The sequence below is a fragment of the Macrotis lagotis genome, chromosome 1 (genome assembly GCF_037893015.1).
Source record: "Macrotis lagotis isolate mMagLag1 chromosome 1, bilby.v1.9.chrom.fasta, whole genome shotgun sequence".
Lineage (NCBI taxonomy): Eukaryota > Metazoa > Chordata > Mammalia > Peramelemorphia > Peramelidae > Macrotis > Macrotis lagotis.
In genome coordinates this window covers 599,650,268-599,675,868 of record NC_133658.1, presented here as the reverse complement: position 1 = coordinate 599,675,868, position 25,601 = coordinate 599,650,268, and the positions used below count along the sequence as shown (strand labels likewise).

Genomic DNA, 25,601 nt, shown 5'->3' with positions numbered 1-25,601 from the left:
TGAGTGTTTGGGAAGCAAAAAAAAACAGACAACTGAATAGAGCACAAAATCTGTGTAGTACATGAAATAGTGAGTTTAAGGGAAAAGAATGGAAGGTAGGTTAGGGTCAGATTATATAAGAACTTGAATACAAACTAAAGGAGTTTGAACTTCATCCTGTAGGAAACAAGGTTCTTATCAGTATATTTACATGATGAAGGATGTTAGAACTAGAAGGTGCCTTTAGAAATCATGGAATCCAACCCTATCATTTTTCAATTAAGGAAACTAACTTGCTACAGCCAGGTTCAGCAGTTGAGGAGTAGAGAAATCAATCAGTCAGTTAATCAATCAATAACAAGCATTTTTTAAGTATTTCCTGTGTTTGAAGCTCTATGCTAAATGCTAGGGATGCAAAAAAAAAAAACCAAGAATATTCCCTGTCTTCAAGGAAATCACATTCTAATGAAGAAGATAGTAGACAGACAGATAGATAGATCAATGGATGGATGTGTGTTTATGTGGATATGTGGATATATATATATATATATATATATATACACATATACATATATATTATCAATACAAACAATATATAATCTAGGGGAGAAAGCACAAACAATTTTGAGATCCAGCAAAGGCCTCTTAGAGGAGATGGTACTTTGAGCAGAGTCTTTTTTTTTTTTTTTTTAGATTTTGGCAAGGCAAATGGGGTTAAGTGGCTTGCCCAAGGCCACACAGCTAGGTAATTACTAAGTGTCTGAGACCGGATTTGAACCCAGGTACCCTGACTCCAGGGCTGGTGCTTTATCCACTGCACTACCTAGCTGCCCCTTGAGCAGAGTCTTAAAGGAAGTCATTGATTTTTTTTTTTCAGAGTTGGAAGTAAGAAGGAAAAGTATTCCAGGAATGGGAAAAAATAGTTCAAAGACAGAGACTGATGGTAAAGTGTAAGGGACTGCTGTGTGTGGGAGTACTATAAAATTTCATCACCTGGTGTTCTCTAGCACCAGAGTGTTATTTACTGGTTGATTGTAGAGTGCCACAGGAGTGGGAGTGGACCAGGGATGGGGAGGATATTTAAGCATTTGTATTTGCTTTAATAAACAGAGATCTTGGAGAACTTTCCATCCTTATCTCCCACCCCTTCAACATTCACCTGGGTAAGGATAAGCTAGCTGGCAGGAACCTAACACATCCTGAGCAGCTAGTCTAACAGGAACATAACAGTAAAGCATCATGAATGAAAAAGAATAAGCAGGCTAAAGTGACTAAATCATAGAAGTCATGAAAACTGGTAATGCTAGAAAAAGGTTGTAAGATTAAATGTGAAACAGGAGTTATGTACTTTATCCTAGAGATAACAGGGAGCCATTGAAGTTTATAGAAGTGGAGAGTGACACAGACGTGTGCTTTAGGAAAATCAGTTTGGGTAGCTGAATGGAGAAGGGGGTTGAGGCAGGGAGGCTGATGAAAAAAGTACTACAATGATCTAAGGGCTATTTAGTGGTAGAATAGGTAGATACCCCTAAATGGGCTCATGAAGAATCTGGCATGATTGAACAACAACAATAGTCTAGATGAGAGGTAATTGGTGAAGGCAAAAGAGTGAAGACTGATTTGGTAGACAAAAGTAGAATATCAAAGGGATGAATGATTCTAGAGATAATGGCAAAGCTCATCATTAGAAGGATTGACATTGTGTTCCATCCTGGGCAGAAATTTAGAAAATCCTATATGTCCAGAATATGGTTGATGGCCTGAAAGAATAGAAAGGCATCAAGGGAGAAGAGGTTACAATGAGTATATGCAACAGAGCCAGTAGGTGAGGGGAAGAGAAAGAAATAGAAGATGAGGCAATTGTGTTCATAGTGAAGGGAGCTCTGAGTTCAAGATCTTGAGCTTGGAGCAGAAATTCAAGGGATGATGAGGTCTAAGGTATCCATACAACAATGGAAGTGGAAATGAAGATAGCGAATAGTGATGCTCTTAACTTCAATATTTGATAGACTATTAGCACAAATGTTGAATTTGTGGAGAAAAATGATGGGAGATGTAATAGAGATGCAGTGTAGTAAAGATGACTGCATTCTCTCATCTGTTTCCTTTTCCTTTGTAATCAACAGTAAATATTTATGAGACAACATCATTGCTAGGAAATTAGTTTGTTGAATGAGATCTTATTTTATATATATTTAATAAATATCAACTTAATATTTATTAAATATAAATATTTTATATACAAAATATTTCTCTATATACATATACATACACACATACATTCATAAATACATGCATGTGTGAATATATGTGTTTAAGTTTGAAGAGATGCTAAAAAATTAGTTTGTAACTAAACTAATAGATATATAAAGTACCATGTCATATCATACCATACAATATAATACAAAATGTACACACATTCATACACATACCCAACAAAGAGTAAATGCCCCTATTTGTAGAACTCAATTATAGATGCTAGGAGAAATATAGAATTTTAAAAAGTCATGAATCCTGTCCTCTTGGGGCTTACTGTCTAGTAAAAGAATGAAAAGCAATACAAATAACTGTAATATGCAATTATATAATAAGAGTTAATAAGCAAACAAACCAGTTCTATGTGAAGTCTAAAGTTCTAAGGGGGACTGGTTATTACTGATGGGAGGAACAGGAGATCAGTAAGACTTTCTGGGGAAAAATGGCATTTGCGTTGGATTTTAAAAGATGTAAAGAATACAAGTATGCAGTCTGCAGCAGCAAAAGAGAAAAACACTAAATTGATCAAACCCAGCCTCCTTGACCCATTGTTCTAACCTGTGAACTTACCAATTAATAGAGCAGAGACTGAGGTTGTGGATTGGTTTAAAAAAAAAACAAAAACAACAAAAAAGTTTCTATTGTAATGGTTCCTTTCACACAATCAGGGATTTCATTTTCTTTCTCCCACTATCTTTTCCCTTCCCAAACCTATGTACCTCTTTCACCCTTGGGCTTCTTTTTTTTCTTACTCAGAATTCCACATGGAGGAAGAAGAGCAACAGAGACATTTCTTCCATGAAGCTGAAGCGTTCATCCAGGTTGACAGGAGAGGTAAGGGCTGCAAGATGTGGCTAGCCTCCATTCCATAACTTCCTTGCTATCCAGAGATATCCTCCCTGATTTATTAGTAGGTACTGTGGGCAGAGTGGAAAGAGCATAAGAGTAGATGTGTATTCTCGTTCTGTCATTGATCTGCACATGATATGGCTAATTCACTTAATTTCTTTGGGCCTCAGTTTTCTCATCTGTAAGACAAGGATGCTTCTATTGAAGGAAAAAGGTAATAGAATAATTTCCAGGTGCTTTACATTTAAATTCACATTGTTTTGCTTGCTGCTCTGTCCATCCCTATTCATCTACTCCTTTTCTCCTAATCCCAATAAGAAAGATGAGAAAGAAGAATATATATTTTTTGAATAGCAGGTCTTCACCACCACCAAACTTAAGAGTCCAGAGAATTGGGTAAAACAAATGTTGAGAGAGAACAGAAAAAATTAGGCAAATTATAGAACAGACAAGTCATAAAGAATATGGAGATGAAAAAATTTGAGATCCACAAAGATAATTTTTGACTTTGGGGAAAAAATCATAGGGTACCATGAAAGAGATATTTTGTTCCATCCAATAAATATTATATATATATATATATATAACTTATTATAATATAATATTTATAATATGATTTATGAATTATTATTGAAGCCCTACTATGTGTCCAGATTTGGACTACAGTAAAAGTAAGGACTACAGTAAAACACAATCCTTACTCTCAAGGTGTTTAGAGTTTAAGTAAAGGAAATAAAACTATTGTGTAGAGTTGAAGAACAATGTTGGATACTATATGATAGATGCCTAATAGGGGATCACGAAAAGATAAAGAGTTCAATGAAAACAGTCTAGGGTAATAGCAAAAACTCATATGTAGATAGTGCTTTTGGGACACAAATTTGTTCTGGATGCAGTCTCATTTGTGTTCAAGGGAGGTTTCATGGAAGTTTTGGATTTGAGCTGGGCTTGGAGGGTGGTGTTGCTCATGAGAACAAACCCCAAAATGTTAAATAGTTTTAGACAGAAAATTATTAGGGCATTTGGTGAGAAAGAGATGTGGGGGGGGGGGAAGGGGGAGGGAGGGGAAAGGAGAGAGAGAGAGAGAGAGGGAGAGAGAGAGAGCAAAAGAGAGGGAGAGAGAGAGCGATGCACTCCCTCTTCTAGTCTTGGGGGAATCCAAAATGCAATCTTTGTGAGGACCCAAAATAAGCACTGGATAGGATCTAAGCACTCTTTACAATGATCTGGCCTCCCTAGAGCATCTCTAACCTCTATAGTAAACTCTTTGGATTAGACAAAGTTTTAGTTACATAAAGCAAGAATCAAACAGTATTAATAAATGATAATAACAACCCACAAGGGATATGATTTGAATAATAATTTACAATAATGAGAGGGAGCTTGGTATAATAGACAGAGTATAGGAATCCAAGGATCTGGGTTTTCATTCTAATCCAATCACTTGGGTTTTTTTTTAATATTTTGCTTTAATCAGCTAAAATCTGTCTTCATACCATCTCTCCATCTTGAAAAACAAAATACACACACGTACACACATGAGCATGCATGCCTTTGTGTGTGTATGTTGTGTATGTGTAGTGGCACCATAGTGCAAAAATTGATGAACCTGGAGTCAAGAAGACCCTCTTCCTTCCTGAGTTCAAATCTGGCCTCAGACATTTATTAGCTATGTGACCTAGGCAAGTCACTAGATTACCTCAGTTTCCTCATCTATAAAATGAGCTAGTAAACCACTTGATTATCTTTGCAAGAAACCCCAAAGTCTCAAAAAAATAATAGATAAAAAGTGTGTGTGTGTGTGTGTGTGTGTGTGTATATATATATATATATATATATATATATATATATATATATGTATGTATATATATGCACAACTTCTACACTGGTCATGTCCAAAAAAAATTGCCTTATTCTACATTTTGAATCTTTTTGCCTCTCTATCAAGATATGTGTGGTATGTTTCATCATTAATCCTCTAGAATTATGGTTAATCATTACACTGATTCAGCACAATAGTATTCCTTCATATTTATACGCTATAAATTGTTCATCTATTCCCCAATTTTGGGCATTGCCTAAGATTTTCATTCTTTACCATCTCAAAAAGAGTCAGAAATATTTTATATATTCTTAGAATTTGTTTTGCTTAGGACTAATCCTTCCCTTAATCTACCCTCTCTGTAATTCACCTTACCTCTTTTCCCTCCTATTTCTCTGCTGTGTGAAATTTATTTCTGTACACAACTCTGGGTGTATGTGTGTACATTCTTCCTTCTTTTGACCATTTAGATAAAAGTCAACCATTCTCCTACATTCCATTGACCTTGTTTGTATATTTCTACTTGCACACTCTGATTTTGTGAAATAATTTCCCCAAAAATTCTTTCCCCACCATACATGTATTCCTTTCCCCCTCTCCATTCTTTTCTTTTTATATAAATATTTTATTTGTTTTCCAATTATACACAATAGTAGTTTCTACCTATCATTTTTGAGAAGATTTTGAATTTTACACTTTTTCCCCACCCTACTTTCTCTTTCCTTCCCTCCATAGAAGGCAATCTGATAATCTTTACATAGTTTCCATGCTATGCATTGATCAAAATTGCCATTCTTCTCTTAAGAAAAAAGAAAATAAAGAAAGCAAGGAGGAAGAAAGGAAGAGAGGAAAGGAGGAGTGAAGGAAGGAAAGGAAAAAAGGAAGGAAAATCAATAGAAATAGGGAAAAGGAAAGGGAATAGGACTGAGGTGGAATGTGACATAATGGAAAAAGGAACAGTGAATAGTAAATAGCAAAGATAGCTGGAGCTGTGAGTGCTGATCAGAAAGAACTGAAAGATAAATTTAGAGAGGAAGAATGGGATCCTGATTGTAGAGAGTCCATACATACTTCGGGACTATATTCTAAGTATCAGAATGACTCGGGAACCTTTCCAGTTAGTCAAGGGAAAGCAGGGCCACTTCTATCTAGAATCTTCATTTAGAGGGACAAGTTCTATGCTGACCTTAGAAACTGAGAGAATCAGACAGTTTGGGGAGTCTTTGAAGAGATATGGGCTCTTCACATTTTTAACCACACTTAGTTACTCCAGGAAAACTGGAGGTTTGTATATTTGCTCTGCTTCCCTCATTTTTACACAATGGAGCAACCCCTCCCCCCACTCTCCTGTCCCAGATGTATTTCTCTGCACAATGAAAAACAAAACAAAACAAAACAAAAACATTGTCATCTCCGTGGCTTTCTGGATACAGCAACTTTGTCCTGAGGAGAGGATTCTCTAGAAGAGATTTCCTCTTGTGTTTCTCCCCCTTTATCCTGCTTCCTACTCCAACCCTGGGTTTTAGGTGACAAGCAAGTTGAGTGTTGGAGAAGAAGCCTTTGAGGAAGAAAGTCCTATCACAGAACGACCGATGTCCAATCTGGAAAAGGTACACTTCATCATCAGGAATGCTATCCAACGGCCCAATATCAGGTTAGTGACCTTCTGCTCTGTCTTCTCAACTCTATGAAAGGTCAGTCTCCTAACATCATCTTCCTGCCACCTCTCACCCTATAGCTACTATCCTTTAGTTCTTCTTCCCTACTCTCCATTCAGAGGTATGCTGGGGCCAGTATGTACTGCTTAGAAGAGTGGATAAGAGAATTTTCAGTAAGCATTGACACTTCAGAAATAAGCAAACTACAAATCAAAGGTCAATTTAATGTTTTTCTTGACTGTCTATACTTAAGAAAGTGATTAGAGAAGATGAAATGAAGAGCAGATTAAGCTTCAAAGTGTGTTGTGGGTACATTTGTTGGTTATTAGTTGGTTAATAAACATTTACCATCATACCCCTGTCTACCTTCCTGTAGCTCTGGAAAACTAGAACACACAGACCAGAGCAGTTTCCCCTGTTCCCTGATATTTAACTATAGATTATGCTTCATTACAACAAAAATATCTATACTTGTTCTACTATAAGCAATCTGACATACAAAAAAAATCTTATTTTTAAGTCAGCTAGGTGGTGTAGTGTGATCAAGAGTCAGGAAGAGCTGAACTTCAATCTTTTTCTCAAGTGCTTACTAATTGTATGACCCTGGGCATACAGCCTCAGTTTCCTCAACTCTAAAATATAGATAAGTGTGCCACCCACCATATAGGGTTTCTGTGAAGAGGAAGCTAAATGGCATGTGTAAAACACTTTGCAAATCTTAAAGAGGTATAGAAATGCAGGCTTCAGTTGTTGTTTTCCAGAACAGATGGATTAAGGGAGTGATTATCATAGAAGGATTCTTGACTTAAGGGAAGGGGCCATTGATGGGTCTCTTGTAATAACTAACTTATAATAACTAACCTTGGGAATTTAATATAAAATTTACTTTACAGAAGTTTGGTTTGTGCAAAGCTTTCAGAAAGTACAACCGTGACTCAGAGTGTAACCTTGGACAAGTCACTTCTACCCCATTCTGGGACTCAGTTTCCTCATTTATGAAATGAGTGAACTGGACCATTCTGACCTCTCAAGTCTCCCCTCACCAAAAGAAATAATTCTATTTCCTTGGGCAAGTCCCTGAGACTCCGTGTCTTCACCTTTAAATGAACTGGGACCAGGTTTAACATTCTGATACCCAACATTCAGCCAGTTCTAAGCCCATCACTTCTGTGTCTCTTACAGAGATGAAATCTTCTGCCAAATCTGCAAACAGCTGTCTGAGAACTACAACAAGAGCAGTTTTGCAAGAGGGTGGATTCTGCTGTGTCTTTGCCTTGGCTGTTTCCCTCCTTCAGAGAAGTTTATGAAGGTACAATTTCCTGGCTTCTTGGGAGGCAGGGCAGAGGACTTTCACCTCTAGGAAGCCCAAGACTCTGGAGTTACTTGGAACCATAGTATAGTGAAGATAAAAATAACTTTGGAATCAAAGGAACTGGGTTTGAATCTTAATTCTGTTTCATAACACCTATAAGACCCTGAACAAACCCTTTGGTTTTAGTTCTCTCATCTACAATGAGAGGCTTAGACTAGATGCTTTCTTAGATGACATCCAGTTTTAAATCCTATATTCCTATGACTGACAGGACTCTAAAAATCCTGTGGGCAAGCTATAATCAGCCTTGATCCCAGGTGGGAAAAACTTGAAATAGTTGCCATTTGTTGCTTTAGAAAGGAGAAAAAGGACCAAAGCAATGAAAATTCATTTTAATACTGTAGAATATAACTAAGAAGGTAATTCTTCTGTTTTTCCTCTTTTTTCCCCTGTCCCCAAGAAAGAATTACAAACAATCTGAAACTGAGAATCAGCATGGTATATTGGAAAGCTTATTGAATAGGGAACAAAATATGTCACCTTCATTTCCAGACCTTTGAGGACCTTGTTCTGTGACATCAGACAAATCATTTAAATTCTCTGTTTCCTCCTTAACTAAATAGGATAGTAATACCAGAGTAAGCTACCTCATGGAATCATGAAGATAAAACAACATCACAAATGTAAAACTCTTTTGTTGTTGATCAGTCATTCAGTTGAGTCCAACTATTTGTGACCTGATGGACCATAGTATGCCAATACTATCCATGGGGTTTACTTGGCAAAGATCACTGCAGTGTTTTGTCATTTCCTTCTCTAGTGGATTAAGGTAAACAGAGGTTGATTGACTTGCCCAGGATCCTAATGCTAATAATTGTCTGAGGTTGGATTTGAACTCAGGTCTTCTGACTCCAGGTCCAGGATTCTATCCACTGATTTATCTAGCTGCCTCTAACTATATTAATGTCCAATATAAGTTAATTGGAAGTTGTCTCATTCTTGGTTAACTAAGTGACATGATGAAGAAAGGCATGAGTTCAAATCTAGCTTTAGATATTTACTATCTGTGTGACCCTGGGTAAATCATTTAACCTCTGTTTGTCTCAGTTACTTCATTTGCAAAATTGAGATAATAATGGTACTTATCTCCCAAGATTATTGTGGAGATCACAAGAATTAATACTTGTAAAGTGCTTAACACAAGGGCTGACAAATTGTGAGCACTAGGTAAATGTTAACTATTATAATTTTTGCATTTGTTGGCCATCTGAGAACTGACTAGAACTGAGACCCTCACAGTGATGTTTCTGATTTGGATTGGGAGGCATTAGATATTGCTCTGCAGAGTTCCTGGCTTTATTTTAGTTGCCTCCTGCCTTCACTGTCCTCTATCCTTTGTTCTTTCAGTACCTGCTAAACTTCATCAGCAAAGGACCAGCAGGCTACAAATCCTTCTGTACAGAGCGACTGAAGCGGACCTATGCCAATGGAGTGAGGAGTGAGCCTCCCAACTCACTAGAGCTCCAGGTAGGAGCCATCATCTGGGACAGCTGCTGGGGGCTGGGAGGGAGGACTAGATTGGTAATGGAGATTTGGCATATGCTCAGAATGCCCTCAATGGCATCTTCAAGTGGAGGGGAAAAATGTTGTCTCCCCATGAAGAGACTCCATCAGAGGCTTCCTATACCAGAAGATCCCACATTACACATTTCCAGAGAAGCCTCCTACTAGCCTTCAGTCGGTAGTGATGACAAGGTAAAGGGGGAGAAGTGTCTACCCACATGATCTCTTCTAGTCCTGTGTCCTTCATAGTATTTCCTCAAGATTCATCATTCTTCCAAGTGTGTGTCCTCTACCCAAAACCCCAGAGGGAAGTCATGTAGTTTTCCAGGTAATTTCCAGGGAGGGGAAGGAAGGAAAAAAGACCAAGATGTTTCCAAAGGGTAGGTGGTCCCTCAGATTATCAATCATATATCTATTCAAGATCTGCTCTATGGTCAGCACCATGCTAGATTCTGCAAATACAAGGAGGAAGAATAAAACTAACCCAGTTTAAGTAGGAACTGGGACAGTTGGATAAGAATTTGGAAACTGGAATCCCTTGTTACTTACCAGTGTGGCTGTTCTAAATAATCAGTTAGGCAAATTACAGTCATTTCAAGTTCCACCAATGAAACACCCTCTACCACCACACTATAATAAGTCTCCATTAGCAAAGTCATTTAATTAAGAGGACTGATGAGGAAACAAAAAAGAGAGGAATACAATATGTCACATACATTTTTGGACAAGGTCAAAACAAGGATTTGTTTTAACTGTGCCATTTTGTTATGCAAGGGATTTTGTTGTTCTTTTTTTTTTAATTTGGGAGGGAAATAAAATGACTTATTAATTGAAAAATTAAGAGAGGCTCAAGAAATTGCTTCATTAGAACTTGAAAACTGTCTAAATAATAAGAAGGAACCAAGTTCCTGAATTTAGATCCTGCTCCTGTCACTTAGCTGGCTATGTGATCCTGGATAAACTTATTTGAATTCCTTATTTCTCTCCTCTGAAAAAATGCTGAAAATAATAGCACCTACTCTCATAGTAATCTTAGAGGGTTAAATGGGCTAACTACATGTAATATGCTTTGCAAACCTTAAATAATAATAATAGCTAGTATTTCTATAGTACTCATTTTGTTCTCACAGTAACTCTGGGAGATGGTGCTATTATTGTTCATTTTTTACAGATGAGGAAACTGAGGTAGACAAAAGTTAAATGACTTGCCTAGGATCACACAGTTAGTAAGGGTCTGAGGCAGTATTTGAACTCGTCTTCCTGACTCCAAGTCTAGTACTGTGTCCACTGCATCATAATCCTGCTTTTGTGCCTCCCTTAAAGTCGTATATAAAGGCCTGCTATAAAAATAACCATTATTATTATTTTAAGGAAATAGAAACCAGAAAATCTCTTTCAATAGATGATCCTTTCTGGCACCCTCAAATGTCTTGGGGCATTTAAAGTCTGGGGATTTGTTTTCTTTGTTTATTAAGGAAATTTGTGAAGAGATAATGGATATGAATATCCTTATTAGTATAGTATGTTCTTCAGATGTAAATCTATTTTTATATTTTTTTTTTCTCTTCAACAAATATTCAGTGAGTAGCTGCTTTGTGGGATGTTCTGGAGGATGCAAGAGGTGTGTACATCCTCAGAGAGTTTGTAGTTGAATATTCACAGGCTACAAGGAAGATGAGGCAGGAGAAGTCAATGGAAGTGGAGGAGACCATTTCTGGTCACTGTTGATAGGATGGTGCACTCCCAAGAGCAAACTAAAATCTCATCAGGTTGAGGGATTTACAAAACTATTCATAATGCACACAAGTTGGAAGGACTCTGGGGGTCTTTGACATCAGCCCCCCTCAAAATGTGGCTGGGAGTCCTAATCTACTCTGGCGACTTTCTTTCAGGCAGTCAAGTCCAAGACTCGAATTCCTTTCAATGTCACCCTGATGAACGGGGAAAGTCTGACGATTACAGCTGACTCTGCCTCATCCTCCAAGGAAGTCTGCCAGCATATAGCTGATAAACTGCACCTGAAGGATCTCTTTGGGTTTTCCCTTTTCATTGCTGTATATGACAAGGTAATATGTTTATTTCTACACCTACACACAACACATACACACACACACAATACACACACACACTCATGCACATACACAAACATCCTTTTTTTCTGATACAGACCCACAAAATGTAAGAGTTTGAAGGGACCCCAAAAGTTGTCTAGATTTCTTCCTACCTTTATACCTATCAGACATTCTATGCTCGACCCTCCCTCTACCCTGACTCAGATATCCCCTCCCTAGTCGCCACATACCTAGGTACCTACAAATCCCACATCCAGATAACTCTTCACCAGACACTTTCACACTCAGGCACCGTCCTGTCCAGACAACTATTCTCTATATTGATGCTCACATTCTTTAAAACAGATTCCTCTCACATACCCTCATATCCATATTTCTTCATATTCAGTTACCCTAACACTTGGATACACACATTTATATCCATATACCACATATCAAATCCTTTTTATATTTTTTATATCCAAAGATATTAGGTCAAATTCATTTTTAGGTGGTGTGTCACAACCCCAATGTGCAAACTGGTCTATTTGCAGACCTCTGATTAGAGGAATAAACTCTGGCCAAGTGGGGAGAGACGTTGCTGGTCATTCAAAACCAATTACATTATTTAATTTGACTTCTGATGGTCAGAGCAAGCAAAATCCTGCTGAAACAAAGTCCTACAATTTAGGACTAGTCAAAATAAAAATTTTTAAATCTGAATGTTTCATAGTACTTCCTAATAGTTTCATTTTGAGCATTTTACAATATAACCAACTTCACATTTATCCAGATAACAATCCTTTTTCAAAGGTATTGACATGTCCTCTCTTTGAGTTTCAGCTTCTTATCTGTAAAATGAGGGCCCTAGACTAGATGATCTTTGGAAGTTCTAACATTCTGTAAATCTAATGAGGTTTTGGATAGACTTGGGCTATTATATCTCTGTAAGAAGATCTAGACTTATGTAGCAGAAAGTACTTCACTTCCTTCATCTTGTCTTTTGGAAGTTCTCTTCTGCAAAACCATTCCTCCCATTGCCCTTTAAATTTTACCATGAGATAGTCATACTTTTTTTGGGGGGGGGAGTTCAAGGCAGTGGGGTTTAAGTGACTTGCCGCACAGCTAGGCAGTTATCAAGTGTCTGAGATCACATTTGAACTCAGGTCCTCCTGACTCCAGGGCCATGCTGTATCCACTGCGCCACCTAGCTGCCCTGATAGTCATTACTTTCAATGAAGGTACCTCCCCATATGAAAACATCCCCAGGAGGGTGGCAGGTGAAGCCACTCTCAGTCATTCAGACTTCAATTTTTCAAGTCCTTTCAGGAGAGCAGTCTTTGACAGAGAAAATTTAGTGGCAAGAAATTGAAAGCACATGAGAGAATAAGTAGGGAGTTGGGAAGAAGCAGACTATCAAAGAGTAAAAGACGTGAAGCAGTGGATAGAACATAGAGTCAGGAGGACCTAAGTTCAAATGTAGTCTCAAATGATTAATAATTACCTAGCTGTGTGACCTTGGGTTAGTCATTTTAACCCCTCATTGCCTTGCAAAAACTTTTTTAAAAATGTGCTCAAATTTAAAGTGGAAAGTCCTTGGAAACAAATGTCACTGCAATTTTCCTGAATTGGTTACACATTGTGTATATGGCTTTGTGCCATGTTCGTACATGGATATGTGTACATATGTACATAAGGGAAGCAGCATGATGGAGCAGAAACAGCCCTGGCTTTTAAGCTGTGATTCCTGGGTCTAAATTCTAGCCCTGCCATTTCTGGTTGTATAATTTTGAACATATCATTTCCTCTCTCTAAGTCTCAGTAGAAAAATGAAGTGGTTGACTAAATGATCTATAACTCTGAAATCTCAAGATTCCATGATATAGGCATATATGTATGTATACATCTTACAGGTGTGTTTTCACACACAGTGAGCATTCAAGATTTTAAACTTTAAATCCAGTGCCCTTTTCCTATATGTGACACACACACACACACACACACAACACACACACAGAGACAGAGAGAGGAAAGAAGAGACAGAGAGACAAAAACAAAGAGAAAGGGAAGGAAGGAGGGAGAGAGGGAGAGTGTGAGAGATACTGAACTAAAAAAGCAAGAAATCTTTGAACATTTTTTCCTCCAACTAGTGAAAGGCTGATTGTATCTCAGGCCCATCCCCTGTGTGAGACTCTCTGTTCCCCAGGTCTGGTCATTAGGTGGAGGGCGTGATCATTTGATGGATGCTATCTCCCAGTGTGAACAATTGACCAAGGAGAAGGGTGAGAATGAACGCCAGTCCCCTTGGCGTTTCTTCTTCAGAAAAGAAATCTTCACTCCATGGCATGACTTCAAGTATGATCCCATCAGCACAGTGCTCATTTATCACCAGATTATACGAGGATTCCGGTTTGGAGAGTATCCCTTGGAGAAGGTAGGGGATTCTTTGAAGCAATCAATCAATCAACTCTTGTCTCATGTAGTTTTTCATTTATGATTTCTTGAAATTTAGCTCCAAAAGAAAATCAGAATTTGTCAAAGTCTATTGTGATTATCTATATCTTTAAACTCATATGAGTTTCACTGATTAACCAATTATAAATCCCACCAAGCCTCATTATTTGGGTTTTGATGGCTGGAGTAAGTACAAATAGTAATTATTTCCTGTTCTGACCAGAATCTCTGAAGGGCTTCCTCACCCAGATTAACTCTTATGAAGACAAACGAAATCATCTTTGTTCAGTTCCTACCTAGCCTTTAATTATTCAATGGACTTTATCTCAGACAAAATGTGTCCTAGGAAAGTCCTTAGCTTAAAAACACCAGGGTCTCCACTACATTTGGGGCCATGGTCAGTCTTCTTGACCTGAGTCTTGCCACTAAACTCCTGGGACTCTAGGGGAGAGCATGAGACTGGTGACTTTGCACAGCCCTGCCTCACTAAAGTCCAATTTATTTGCAAGTCAAGCCATTATCCTCCTGACATTATTAGTTCTTTTTGAGAATAAAAGTTGACCAATAACAATCAATAAGTATTTATTAAGCACTTACCATGTGCTAAGTATTCTGCTAAGGTCTAGTGATTTAAAATATGAAGAAAGGTTCTGACATCAAGAAGTTTGCATTCTATATGATGGAAACAACATGGACACATTAAATATGTGTATATATATGCACATGTATATCTAGATAGATTGATAGATATACTCATGTTGTATCCCTCCTGTACCACTCTCTAAACTTGCATTCATACCGGCAGGTTGGGACCCCAAAGTGGTAAAAGCTACCTTGGAATTAATCTTGTGGATGATGACTTCTCACAGTTCCTTGCTAGGATGCTTCTCATTAACAATCCACTAGTAGAATCAATTAGTCAACAAACATTTGTTAAAGACCTATTATGAAATGCAAACAACTATGTACAAATAAGATATAGACATAAATATATTAGAGGCAATCAGCACAAGTTAAATACTAGCATTAAGGGCAATCAAGAAAGGCCTCAAATAAAAGGTGGGATTCAGATGAAATTTGAAGAAAGCCAGAAAACTAAGATGAGGAGTGAGAGCATTCCAGTCATGGGAGATAACCCAGGAAAAGTGGCCAGTCAGGAGATAAAATGTTTGATGAGAAACAGCCAGTGTCACTGAACTGCAGAATACATAAAAAGAAGAAGGAGTAAGAAGACTAGCAAGGTAAGAATAAACCAAATTAGAAAAGATTTTGAACCCCAAATGGAGGATTTTCCATTTGATCCTGGAAATAACATTTAGTTTAATTGAACAGAGTGATTACACAATTGGTATCTCCCTTTAGGATATCTTTTTGACAGCTTAGTGGAAGATGAACTAGAGTGGGGAAATACTTGGGGTAGAGAGAGACCAACCAGAAGGTTATTGCAATAATCCAATAAGACTTCAGAACCTGGATCAGAATGGTGACAATGTCAGAGGAGAAAAGAAGGTACATAAGAGAAATGTTATATAGAAACAGCAGGACTTGGCAATAGATTCAGTATGGTGGTAGGAGAGCTATTGAGAGGAGGGCAGAGTCAAGGACAGCACCTAGGTTGTGAGCCTGGATGATTGGGAAGATGGTGGTACCCTCAGCAGTAATAGTTAAATTGCAAAGAAGGAAGGGTTTAGGAGGAAAGATAATGAGTTCAGCTTTGCATATGTTGAATTTAAGATGTGTATGCTTTTCTCACTTTATTTTTCTTGGTTTTTTTGTAACATGGGTGTTATGGAAATATGTTTTGCATGATTTCACATATGTAATGAGCTTCATTTTGTTTTCCTTCTTAGTGAGTTGGGGAGGGCCTAGAGGGGAGAAGAGAATTTGGAACTCAAAAAATGTGTCAAAAATACATAAATAAATAAAAAAAGATTTTTTGAAAAAAAAAGATGTGCATGTGACATTCCATTTGAGCTGCCTAATAGGCAGTTAGAGTTATGAAATCTGAAGATTAGGGAAAAGGTTAGGATTTGGATAAACCGATCTGAGAATCATGGTATAGAGATTATAATTATACTATTGAATATATGGAAGTTGAGATCACTAAACAAAGTAGTATAGAGGGAGAAGAGAAGAGGATCTAGAACAGTGCTTAGGGGAAATACCCAAGGTTAGTGGATATAACTTAGAGTAAGATTCAGCAAAGGAACCTGAGAAGTTGTGGTTAGACAGGAGAAAGCAGTATTAAGAAAACCTAGAAGGTGATTAATGGTGTCCAAGGTAACAGAGAGATCAAGAGGAATGAGGATTGTGGGTCATTGGATTTGGCAACTAGGAGACAAACCATTGGTAATTTTGGAGACTGCAGTTTCAATTGAAAAATGAGGTTGGAAGCCAGAGTATAAAAAAGCTAAGAAGAGAGTGAGAGGAGAGAAAATGGAGACACCTATGTAGATGAACTTCTCAAGGAATTTAGTCACAAAATGTTTGAGAGAAATGGGATGATGATTACAGGGAACAGATGGACAAGTGAGAGATTTTTGAGGATAGGAGAGAAATGAACCTGTTTGTTAGGAGTGGGGGGAAAAGCCAGTAGGCAGGGAGTGAATGAAGATAAGTGAGAGAGAGGAAATAATTGAAAGGGCAATCTGACAGAGCATGGAATGGGACCACTTGTGCAGGAAGAGAAGTTTGTCTTGAAAATGAGGTCAGGAGAGCTAGGTGACTTAATGGAGAGAGCATTGACTCTGAAATCAGGAGGGCCTAAGTTCAAAGGACACACTTATTAGCTGTATGACCCTGAGCAAGTCACTTAACCTCAATTGCCTCCCCTCACCAAAAAAAAAAAATTAATTACAAGGTTCATCTATTTATGTGAGACAGGTGGAAGAAGAAATAGTGGCAGAAAGCATCTGAATGATATAAGATGAGGAAGATGGAGCTCTAGGTGAATGGCCTCAATTTTTCCAGTGAAATATGAGACAAACTTCTCAGCTGATAAGGAAAGGAAAAAGGGGAACTATGAAAGGTTTGATGAGGGACAAAAAAGTTTTAGAAAACCTATTGTGGTGAATGGGATAGTGAGTCATTTGGGGATGGAGGGATAAAAGGATTCTTTTGCTACGAAAAGAATCCAGTTATAATTAATTTTTTTATGAACCCAGTCATCACAGTTTTGTGTTTTTTTCCAATGTCTTTCAGCAGTCTGTGAATAAGAGCAAAGACAATGGGTGGTAGGGGTAATTCTAGGCTTAGGTTTGGCAGGGTAGGATCAGTAATGGGATAAGGAAGTAAGGGAGGGAGAAGAGGACTTCTTCATTAGGAGGTCAAGCTAGAGAAGTGAGGAAAATATAGTCTGCAGGGTTGTTGACTTGGGAAAGAATTGAGGAATGTAAGGATTCAAGAATATAATGGGGGAGTGGAAGGCAGAAAGAGAAGTAGAATGACAACAGATTATGATCAGATAAAGGAATTGTGGAGCTCATGAAGATGGAGGTGGTGCATTTATGGGTGATGGCAAGCTCAAAGGAATGACGGACTCTATGTGTTGAAGTTGGGGGAAGGGAATAGGTTATGGGAAATGATGTAATGGATAGAGTCCTGGGCCTAGAGTGTAGGAGATCTAAGTTCAAATCCTGCCTTAGACACTGACTGTGACCCTGGGTAAGTTGCTTAACCTCAGTCTGTCTCAGGTTCCTCAACTTTAAGATGGGGATTAATAATAGCACCAATTTCCCAGGGCTGTGAGAATCAAATGAGAAAATAATTATAAAGTACTTAGAATAGTACCCAATGCTACATTAATGCTATCTATAGTATTATTATGAATAAGTTGGAGAGCTAAGAGATTAGTGTGTTTTAGAGAACATATGTATATTGAATATGTATGTTGAAGTTTCCTTCCATGAGGACAAGAGTTGAGATGGAAAGATTGGGAGCCAGGCAGTAATTCATGAGGGAAAGAAAGTATCCTGGATTATGGTTGATAACAACTAACAGAATTTTAGATTGGGAGATGAATATGGATTAAGTGAACCTCAAAGGAGGAGGGGTTATTAATTGATGATAGTAGAGGGAAAGCATAAAAATGTCAGTGGGGAGCTAAGAATATTCCAATTCTCCACCTCAACCAGTGAGTGGGAGATTTGAGTGAAAGTGCCACCAATGCTGGGAAGGTCACCCCAGGAATGTATATCATCTGGAGGCAGCCAAGACTCAATGGGAACCAGAAGGTAAAAGGAATGAGAAAGGAAAAGATGTAAGGTGAAAACAAGTTTGTTACTAATAGAGTAGGAGTTCCAGAGAGCAAAATAGAAGGAATGGATAACTTTAGAGTGGCATCTTGGCTGGATTGAGTTGGGGGAGATAGAATAAAGGCTTGGAGGTTGAGGAGCAGAGCACAGGTTTGAATGACAAGGAGAAATTCAGAATCACTGGGATGGGGAGGGTACTAGAGGCTAGGAGTATGTTAATGATTGAGGAATGAGAATGGGTGGCTATTATTATCCTTAAGAGTTTGGTTGAGTTTTCTCAAGGCTTTAGGCAGTTTTGAGTTCAAAGGAAGGTGCCTCTCTTCCTCGCTAGCAGGCAGGCCAAATCAGGAGATTACATGAAATCAAATGACATAGGAACAATAGGAATAATAAAGTATTTATCCCATAAAATCTGGGTGCTTTCTCCCACAAAGACACGTAAAGTTTGAATGGAGGAATGAAGGGTGAACTAAATTCTCAGAAGACATACATATAGGGAATACATCTGGTCAAAGGGAACAGCAGGACTTCAATGTCCTTTCTTTCTCTGAAGAATCTTTCCAAAGTTCACTTCAAGGCATGAGGTCAGTGATAAACAAGGGACTCTGCAGCTAATCTGAGCTGCCACCCCACAAATGCTGGTATCTTATTGAACCAAAGGTTCAACTAGACTTATTCCTCTCAGGTAACACTGTCACAGTTAGATGGATCAATTTGCTGCTGGATAAGGCTGGACAAGACTTACAATAAATTTTAGAGAATACTATAAACCAGTGTTATATCATGGGATTCCAATTAGAGGTTCAATAGGAGTTCATAATTGGCATGGGCTGAAATAATCAAAGAAGGCTTCATGGAGAGATAGACTTTAATGTGGGCTGGTTAAAATTTGGGTGAGGGAGAAGCCAAAGAAGATTTAAAAATAACATAAGCAAGTACCCAGAAGATGAGAACAAACAAACCACGAAACATGGATGTGTACCTAAAAACTGACCTGGCTAAAGCAAGAGTTTGAGCAAGAGAAGGAAACTGAGTTGAATGGCCTTGATTCTAATCTTTATTCTATTTTGACCCTGCTATCTGATTTTGGGTTAAACATTCCCTCTCTTATCCATAGGGTTGGTCTTGATAATAACAAAGATTCTTTGAGATCTAACATTTATGATTCCATAACTAGGTTTTAGAGGGCCTTGGGACCCAAGTGAAGTCTATATTAAGTTATCTGGTCTTCCTGGATGGGGAAAGCAGCTGGTCTCTGGTATCTGAAAGAGCCTCAGCCTAATACACACCAATATATTTTATTTCTCTAGAACGGTTATCAGAGCATCAATAAGTTTGAATAAGGACCACAATATGTCTGAGTCTATAGGTAGCAATTGCTATCTGAATTATAGGTCCTGATTAACACATTGTCTTTTTCTGTCTGAGATTGTTTGGGGGGCAGATAGTCCTACTAGGAGGCAGTAGGGTGGGTCAAATGACCTCTCCAAGGCATATTTTTGGCTGGGCTTCTTGCCCTACCTATTTTCACCTTCTACTTTAATTGGATCCATACTGATTACAGGAAATAGTGATGAACAGCTGATTTAAGTTGAATTGAGTATGGGCTCCAAGAGGAGAAATGAATAAGGCTTAGAGAGGGAAAGAACCTTTTCTCCCCACTTCTCCATCAGGCTATTGATGACCATTTGAACTTTTACAGGAGGAGGACCTGGTGGATGTGGTAGCCAAACATTGCTACATTGAATTTGGGAGCTCCATTCAGAGCAGTGACATCCAAAAGACCCTTCCCACTTGCATCCCTGGGAAGGTGCTCAAGACAAAGTCACAGGAACAGTGGGTCAACCTTGTGACTACAGCCTGCGCAAAGGTCAGAACCTCCAGATGGCCACCAGTTCTACTCTATTCAATTCCAATTTTAAGACTTGCTATACTCTGAACACTCTAGAGAGTTCCGGTGATGATGTGACATTGCTTATAGCAAAGGATGTCACCAGATTAAGTAATAAGCATATATGTGTGTGTGTGTGTGTGTGTGTGTGTGTGTGTGTGTTCAAATGTAAGGGGTGAGATCCCTGTGGGCCAGAGAAATCAACTACCAATAGCAATAGTAAAGAAGGGAAAGGAAAATATAAACCATATAAACATCTCTGTTATCATTTTGTCTGCTAGAGAAGCATACTGTGTCTTTCAGACTCACCTGGTTTTACTCAGAGGCTATGGCCAGGAGTGCTCCATGGTTTGAACCCCAATACTAAAAGGTCAGTCTAGTCTATGGTATAGGTCCAGAATGCTAAGATCTCATTTAGAGAGGAAGAGATAATCCAGTTCCATTCATGAGAATAAAGTCTATTGTCAAGGAAACTATCACGAGGAAACCAAGAAGCTGGGGTGGGGGTGGTCTTATGAAATCAAGACCCTAGAACAAATCAGGAAAATTTGAGCTAAGGTCAGGTAAAAAAGTCCAAGAGATAGAATATCCAAATAGATTTAAATTTGAACTAAAATGCTCTTTCCAATTTGACTCTCTTCACAGGGCAAGCAAGTTATAGGCCTTTGGTTCCCTAGCTAACCCCATGTCATTGGGGCAAGTAGAAGGCAAAGTGGATAGAGCACCAGGCCTGGGGTCAGTAGGACCTGAGTTCAAATCTAGCCTTTTTAGATGTGTGACCCTGGACAAAACACTTAATCTATTTGACTCAGCTAGAAAATGAACCAGAGAATAAAGTGGCAAACTATTCCAGTATCTATGAAAAGAAAACCTCTAATGGGGTCACAAAGAATCAGACATGATTGAAATGGTTGAACAACAAAACCACCTCTTTCTCTCTTGAATGAACTTAAATTCCAGACAATTCTGAAATGTCACTAGTATTTTGCACCAACACACACACACACACACACACACACACACACACACACACACACACACACACACACTGTATAATTATAAATAGGAAGTACATCGAGGGTAAGGATCACATCATTTTTAGCTCTCCTAGAGAAGTAATAAGAATGTTTTTCAAAGGTACTAGTCTACAAGGGAAACATAATTCAAGGTTAATATAAAGGCAAAATGTTTCATTTGTCTCCTTTTAAAATAAGAATAGAAAACTGAAATTCTATCTAACAAGTATAACATATAATATAGACCAGTTCTATGCTCTATTTTTCTTTAGGTTTTTGCAAGGCAAATGGGGTTAAGTGGCTTGCTCAGGGCCACACAGCTAGGTAATTGAGTGTCTGAGGCTGGATTTGAACTCAGGTACTCCTGAGGGCCGGCACTCTATCCACTGTGCCACCTAGCTGGCCTATGCTCTATTTTCTAAAGAAGATAGAAAGTGAGGCAAGGAAATGAAGAAAAGAGTTAGGAATGGGCAAAAGTTAAGAGAAAGAGGAAATACAGGGGAAAAAACAAACAGAAAAAGGACAGCTAAACATATACACAGAGATCAGACACAGAACAATATCCAAGGAGAAGAAAACAGTAAAACAAAACCTTAGGAACATAGCAAACAAAACAAAAACACAAAGAAAGGGAAACATGTGTTTGTTCTAGGAGTGTGTACACAAAAAAAATTTCATGAACTTAGATCTTCATCTTGTGGTCCTCTCAGATGCTGGCACCAAAGATTTTTAAATCTATATTGTAGACAATGTACTTTTTGATACTTGTTCCACAGGCTAGATGAAATTCACCTATTTATTTATTCATTCATTTATTCAACAAATATTTATGGAATGATTTTTATGTACCAAATATCCTGAGAGATACAGTCATTTTCTAAACAACTAATTATGACTGTAACTTTACAAGTAATGAAACTCCATAAAGAGCTTATAGGGCCCACATAAAGGAGTTTTCCTACTTGGAAGATACATGGTCAAAATGCATGTTTAATAAATGCTTGTGTCTCCCAGAGTATGTCTTACATAAGCCAATTCCACAAATATTTGATGAATAAATAAGTAAATGAATGAATAAATGAGTTACTGTATAAATGAATAAAAATGTAAATAAGAGTGCATCTGTTGAGTATCACAGAAGATGTTTTCTCTATTTTAGGCTCCCTACATCCAGAATCGCTCCTCTCCACTATTGGTAAAGGAACAAATTGTGACAATGGTTTGTTTTCAGTGGCCTCTACTCTTTTCCAAGTTTTATGAAGTTAACAAATTTTCAGGTAATGGCAGTTAATTGGGAAAGGGAAAGAGAAGCAGAGGAGGGGGGGTGAACTGAATCAGGGCACCTTTTCCCAGTATTCATAAGGACTATGTCATCCCATTTCCAGGGCCCAACCTGCCAAAGACTCAGCTGATTTTGGCTATTAACTGGAAAGGTCTCTGCTTCCTTGACAAATCAGAGAAGAAACTTCTGGACCTCACTTTCCCTGAGATTACTGGAATAGTCACCAACAGGTTAGTGCCCTGAGCCAAAAAGAGGTCTTTACCTGCTATGTATCTTTGGAGTGGTAAGGCAACCTGAGTATTCTTGGGCAAAAGATTTAATCTCTCTGGGTCTCAGTTCTCTTAGCTGTAAAATAAAGGGATTGAATTAAATTAGTCCATTAACAAACATATTAGGCACTTGCAGTATGCTAGAGGCTGCTAAGGACTGTAGATATAAAAACAAGCAAAAAGAAGGATGGTTTCTGCCCTCAAAAAGTTTGTATTTTGATAAAGGAAGGCAATACATAAAAGGGGAGCTGAAAGGTGAGGAGAGGAGAGAAAGAGGCTTTAATTGGGACATAATGATAGCTTAAGTCTGAAGAATCAGGGCTGGATAGATAGTCTGGGGCTCTTTCCCAAAATGCAGGCTATGGAAAGAACTCACCAAAAAAGAGTCCCACCAGGAACTCCAGACTAAAGGACCTCTAAGGTAATTTCCTGTTCTAAAAATCCTATCATCCTATGATGAGATGGACTTCATGGATAGGGATAGTAGGGGCATTGACTTTCTCAATTCCTTGAATAAATTAGAATTGATAGAGGTAGTAACTGCATAGGGAGACCCATTGGTCAGCTGTGATTACTGAACTTTTTCAATCTGGAGCTTTCCCTCACAGAGGAGTATTCAAAATTTCTACCCTACCTATCGCCACCCCAAAATAATTATCCTTCTTCTGAGCTTCATTTCTTTTGCTTAACCACTATTATTTCCAGGTTTGCATTAAAATACAGATGCCCTAGGAAGAAGTGGTAGCACATCAAATCCCTGACACTTCAATATGAATAAATTGATCAGATCTTTCTTCATGCTCAGGATAGTTGTGGCAATATAAAGGTATTGGAAACATAGAACCTGGATAGAAGAGGATGCTGAAATAGAGACCGATAGGTGAAGAACACACATGTTACTAAACTTCACAGTTTTGTTAAGGGATATCCCCAAGGGCCAATACCATCAATTTTAGGTCACTTCAATCACTTAATCTCCATTTCTTCTTCCCCCCCCCTAAAAATTATTGCTTATTTATTTTTAACATTATTTTTCAAATTTTTAGCTACAAATTCACTTTTTCCTTCTAGGACTTCTAGGATTTCCTCACTTATTGACAAGGCAAGTAAAATGATATCAGTCATGTGAAAAACATTTCCGTTTTGCCATTTTGTTTTGCAAAAAAAGCAAGGAAAATAAAGTGAAAAAAATATGCCACAGTCTCCGCTCAGAGTTTATCAATTTTTTTTCTCTGAGTTTTCATTATGAGTTTTTCAGAATTGTCTTGGATCATGGTATTGACCAGAATATTAGCCTCTGTTTCTCATAAGCCCATCAGAAATTTATCATTCACCCCACAAGGCTAAGCCCCAAGAGTTCCCACTCAAGTGTTTTCCTCTCTGAACCGGAGCTATGGAAAGGGAATATGCTATAAAACAGCTCTCTTGCTTGTGAGAACAGAATACATACCCACCACCATCCACCTCCCTAAAAGAAATTTCCTAGAAATTAAAGACATGAAAAACTTCTTCCCAAATCTTAATTTGTACTGGCAATAGCCATACAATCAAGATATTTTATTTATAGTCAAACATGATAATAAGAGGAGACCTGGTCAGGAAAGAAACATCAGATGCTATGGGGATAAATAATATATGAAACATCAGATGCCAGGAGGATCAGATTCCTATTCCTCCTGTCTCTTCCTACCTGACTGAGCAGGGTGGGCACCAGGAACAAGCACCCCATAATTCTGAAGCAGCCTCTCTCCAGAGTTCTGAAATGGGTGAAGTCTAGTACAGTGTCTATATGGTCATTTCTGGAGTCTGACATTTCTATGGCAACCTTCTCCAGCCACCATCCCAGGAGTTAAAGGATTACATGTATTTAGTAAAATTGTTATTATCCTCATTTTACAGATAAAAAATTGGGGCTCAAATTGATGAAAGGACTTGCCCATGGTCACCTAGCAATACCAGAGCCAGGATTCAAACCTAGTGTTCTTTTACTGACACCTTCCTTCTCTCCTACTTTTATAAGCATTGTCTTTCACCTTTCCTTTTTGACTTCTGTTCTGATACCATTTTAACTAATTCTTTCTATGTTATCTCTGGCCAGAATTTTTTTTGAGTAGTGCTCCCAAATTTGATGAATAGAAATTTCTCCCCTTTTATTTTTCTCCTTTCCTTTACTAGAGAAAGCAGGAAATAACTTAGACTCTGTAAAGAGAAGTAAGCAACCAGGCCTAAATAATAGTCTGGTAAATCTTTAAATAAAACAATCTAATATCAGGAGAGTTCCTAGATTGAATCATTCACATACTCAGACTAGATAATGGAGAGTAATTATCTTACTCTGAAGCCAAAGTTAGTTCTTGACCTTAGTGATAACCAACATTCTTATCCACAGGGAAACCCAGGTGTTTAAGCAGAATTTCACCCTGTACACCTTGAAGACAGAGGAATATGTATTTGTCTCTGGTGAGAGTGTAATCATCGCTGAGCTAGTGGGCATGTTCCTGGAGGGTCTGAAGAAGAGATCCGTATATGCTATGGCCATAAGAGATACAAAATCCACAGGTACCCTGCTTCTAGGAAACAGGGAGAGGGGTGAGGTGCTGGGCAGGGGCAGACCCTGCAATGGGCTGATGAGTCCATGATGCTGGTTGAAGCCTTCTTGGTTTGGCAGACAGTTGAGGTTGGGGGGGTAGGAGTGGGACTGGTGGAATGGGGTCGGGGAACATTCATACTCATAAAGTTCCTGACCAGATGGGAGCCAGAAGCATTTCAGTAATCAAAAAAAGTTCATAGAGCTGAAGGGTCCAAGGTAAAAAACTTCTTTTTTTTTCATTAAGAATAAAGTTATAGGGGCAGCTAGGTGGTGCAGTGGATAGAGCACCGGCCTTGGAGTCAGGAGTACCTGAGTTCAAATCTGGCCTCAGACACTTAATAATTACCCAGCTGTGT

At 38.3% G+C, this 25,601-nt stretch overlaps 1 protein-coding gene across 1 annotated transcript in view; it reads left to right on the top strand.

Moving 5' to 3' along the window:
* The window catches only part of MYO7B (myosin VIIB), a 152,651-nt gene that overhangs the window by 93,947 nt on the left and 33,103 nt on the right, over positions 1-25,601 (top strand). Inside the window, exons 25-34 of the mRNA XM_074214928.1 lie at positions 2,992-3,069; positions 6,433-6,560; positions 7,747-7,873; positions 9,284-9,403; positions 11,332-11,505; positions 13,697-13,924; positions 19,900-20,067; positions 22,264-22,381; positions 22,490-22,616; positions 25,045-25,214. Of these exons, the coding sequence (XP_074071029.1) occupies positions 2,992-3,069; positions 6,433-6,560; positions 7,747-7,873; positions 9,284-9,403; positions 11,332-11,505; positions 13,697-13,924; positions 19,900-20,067; positions 22,264-22,381; positions 22,490-22,616; positions 25,045-25,214 (1,438 nt within the window). The remainder of the gene's footprint in view (positions 1-2,991; positions 3,070-6,432; positions 6,561-7,746; positions 7,874-9,283; positions 9,404-11,331; positions 11,506-13,696; positions 13,925-19,899; positions 20,068-22,263; positions 22,382-22,489; positions 22,617-25,044; positions 25,215-25,601) is intronic.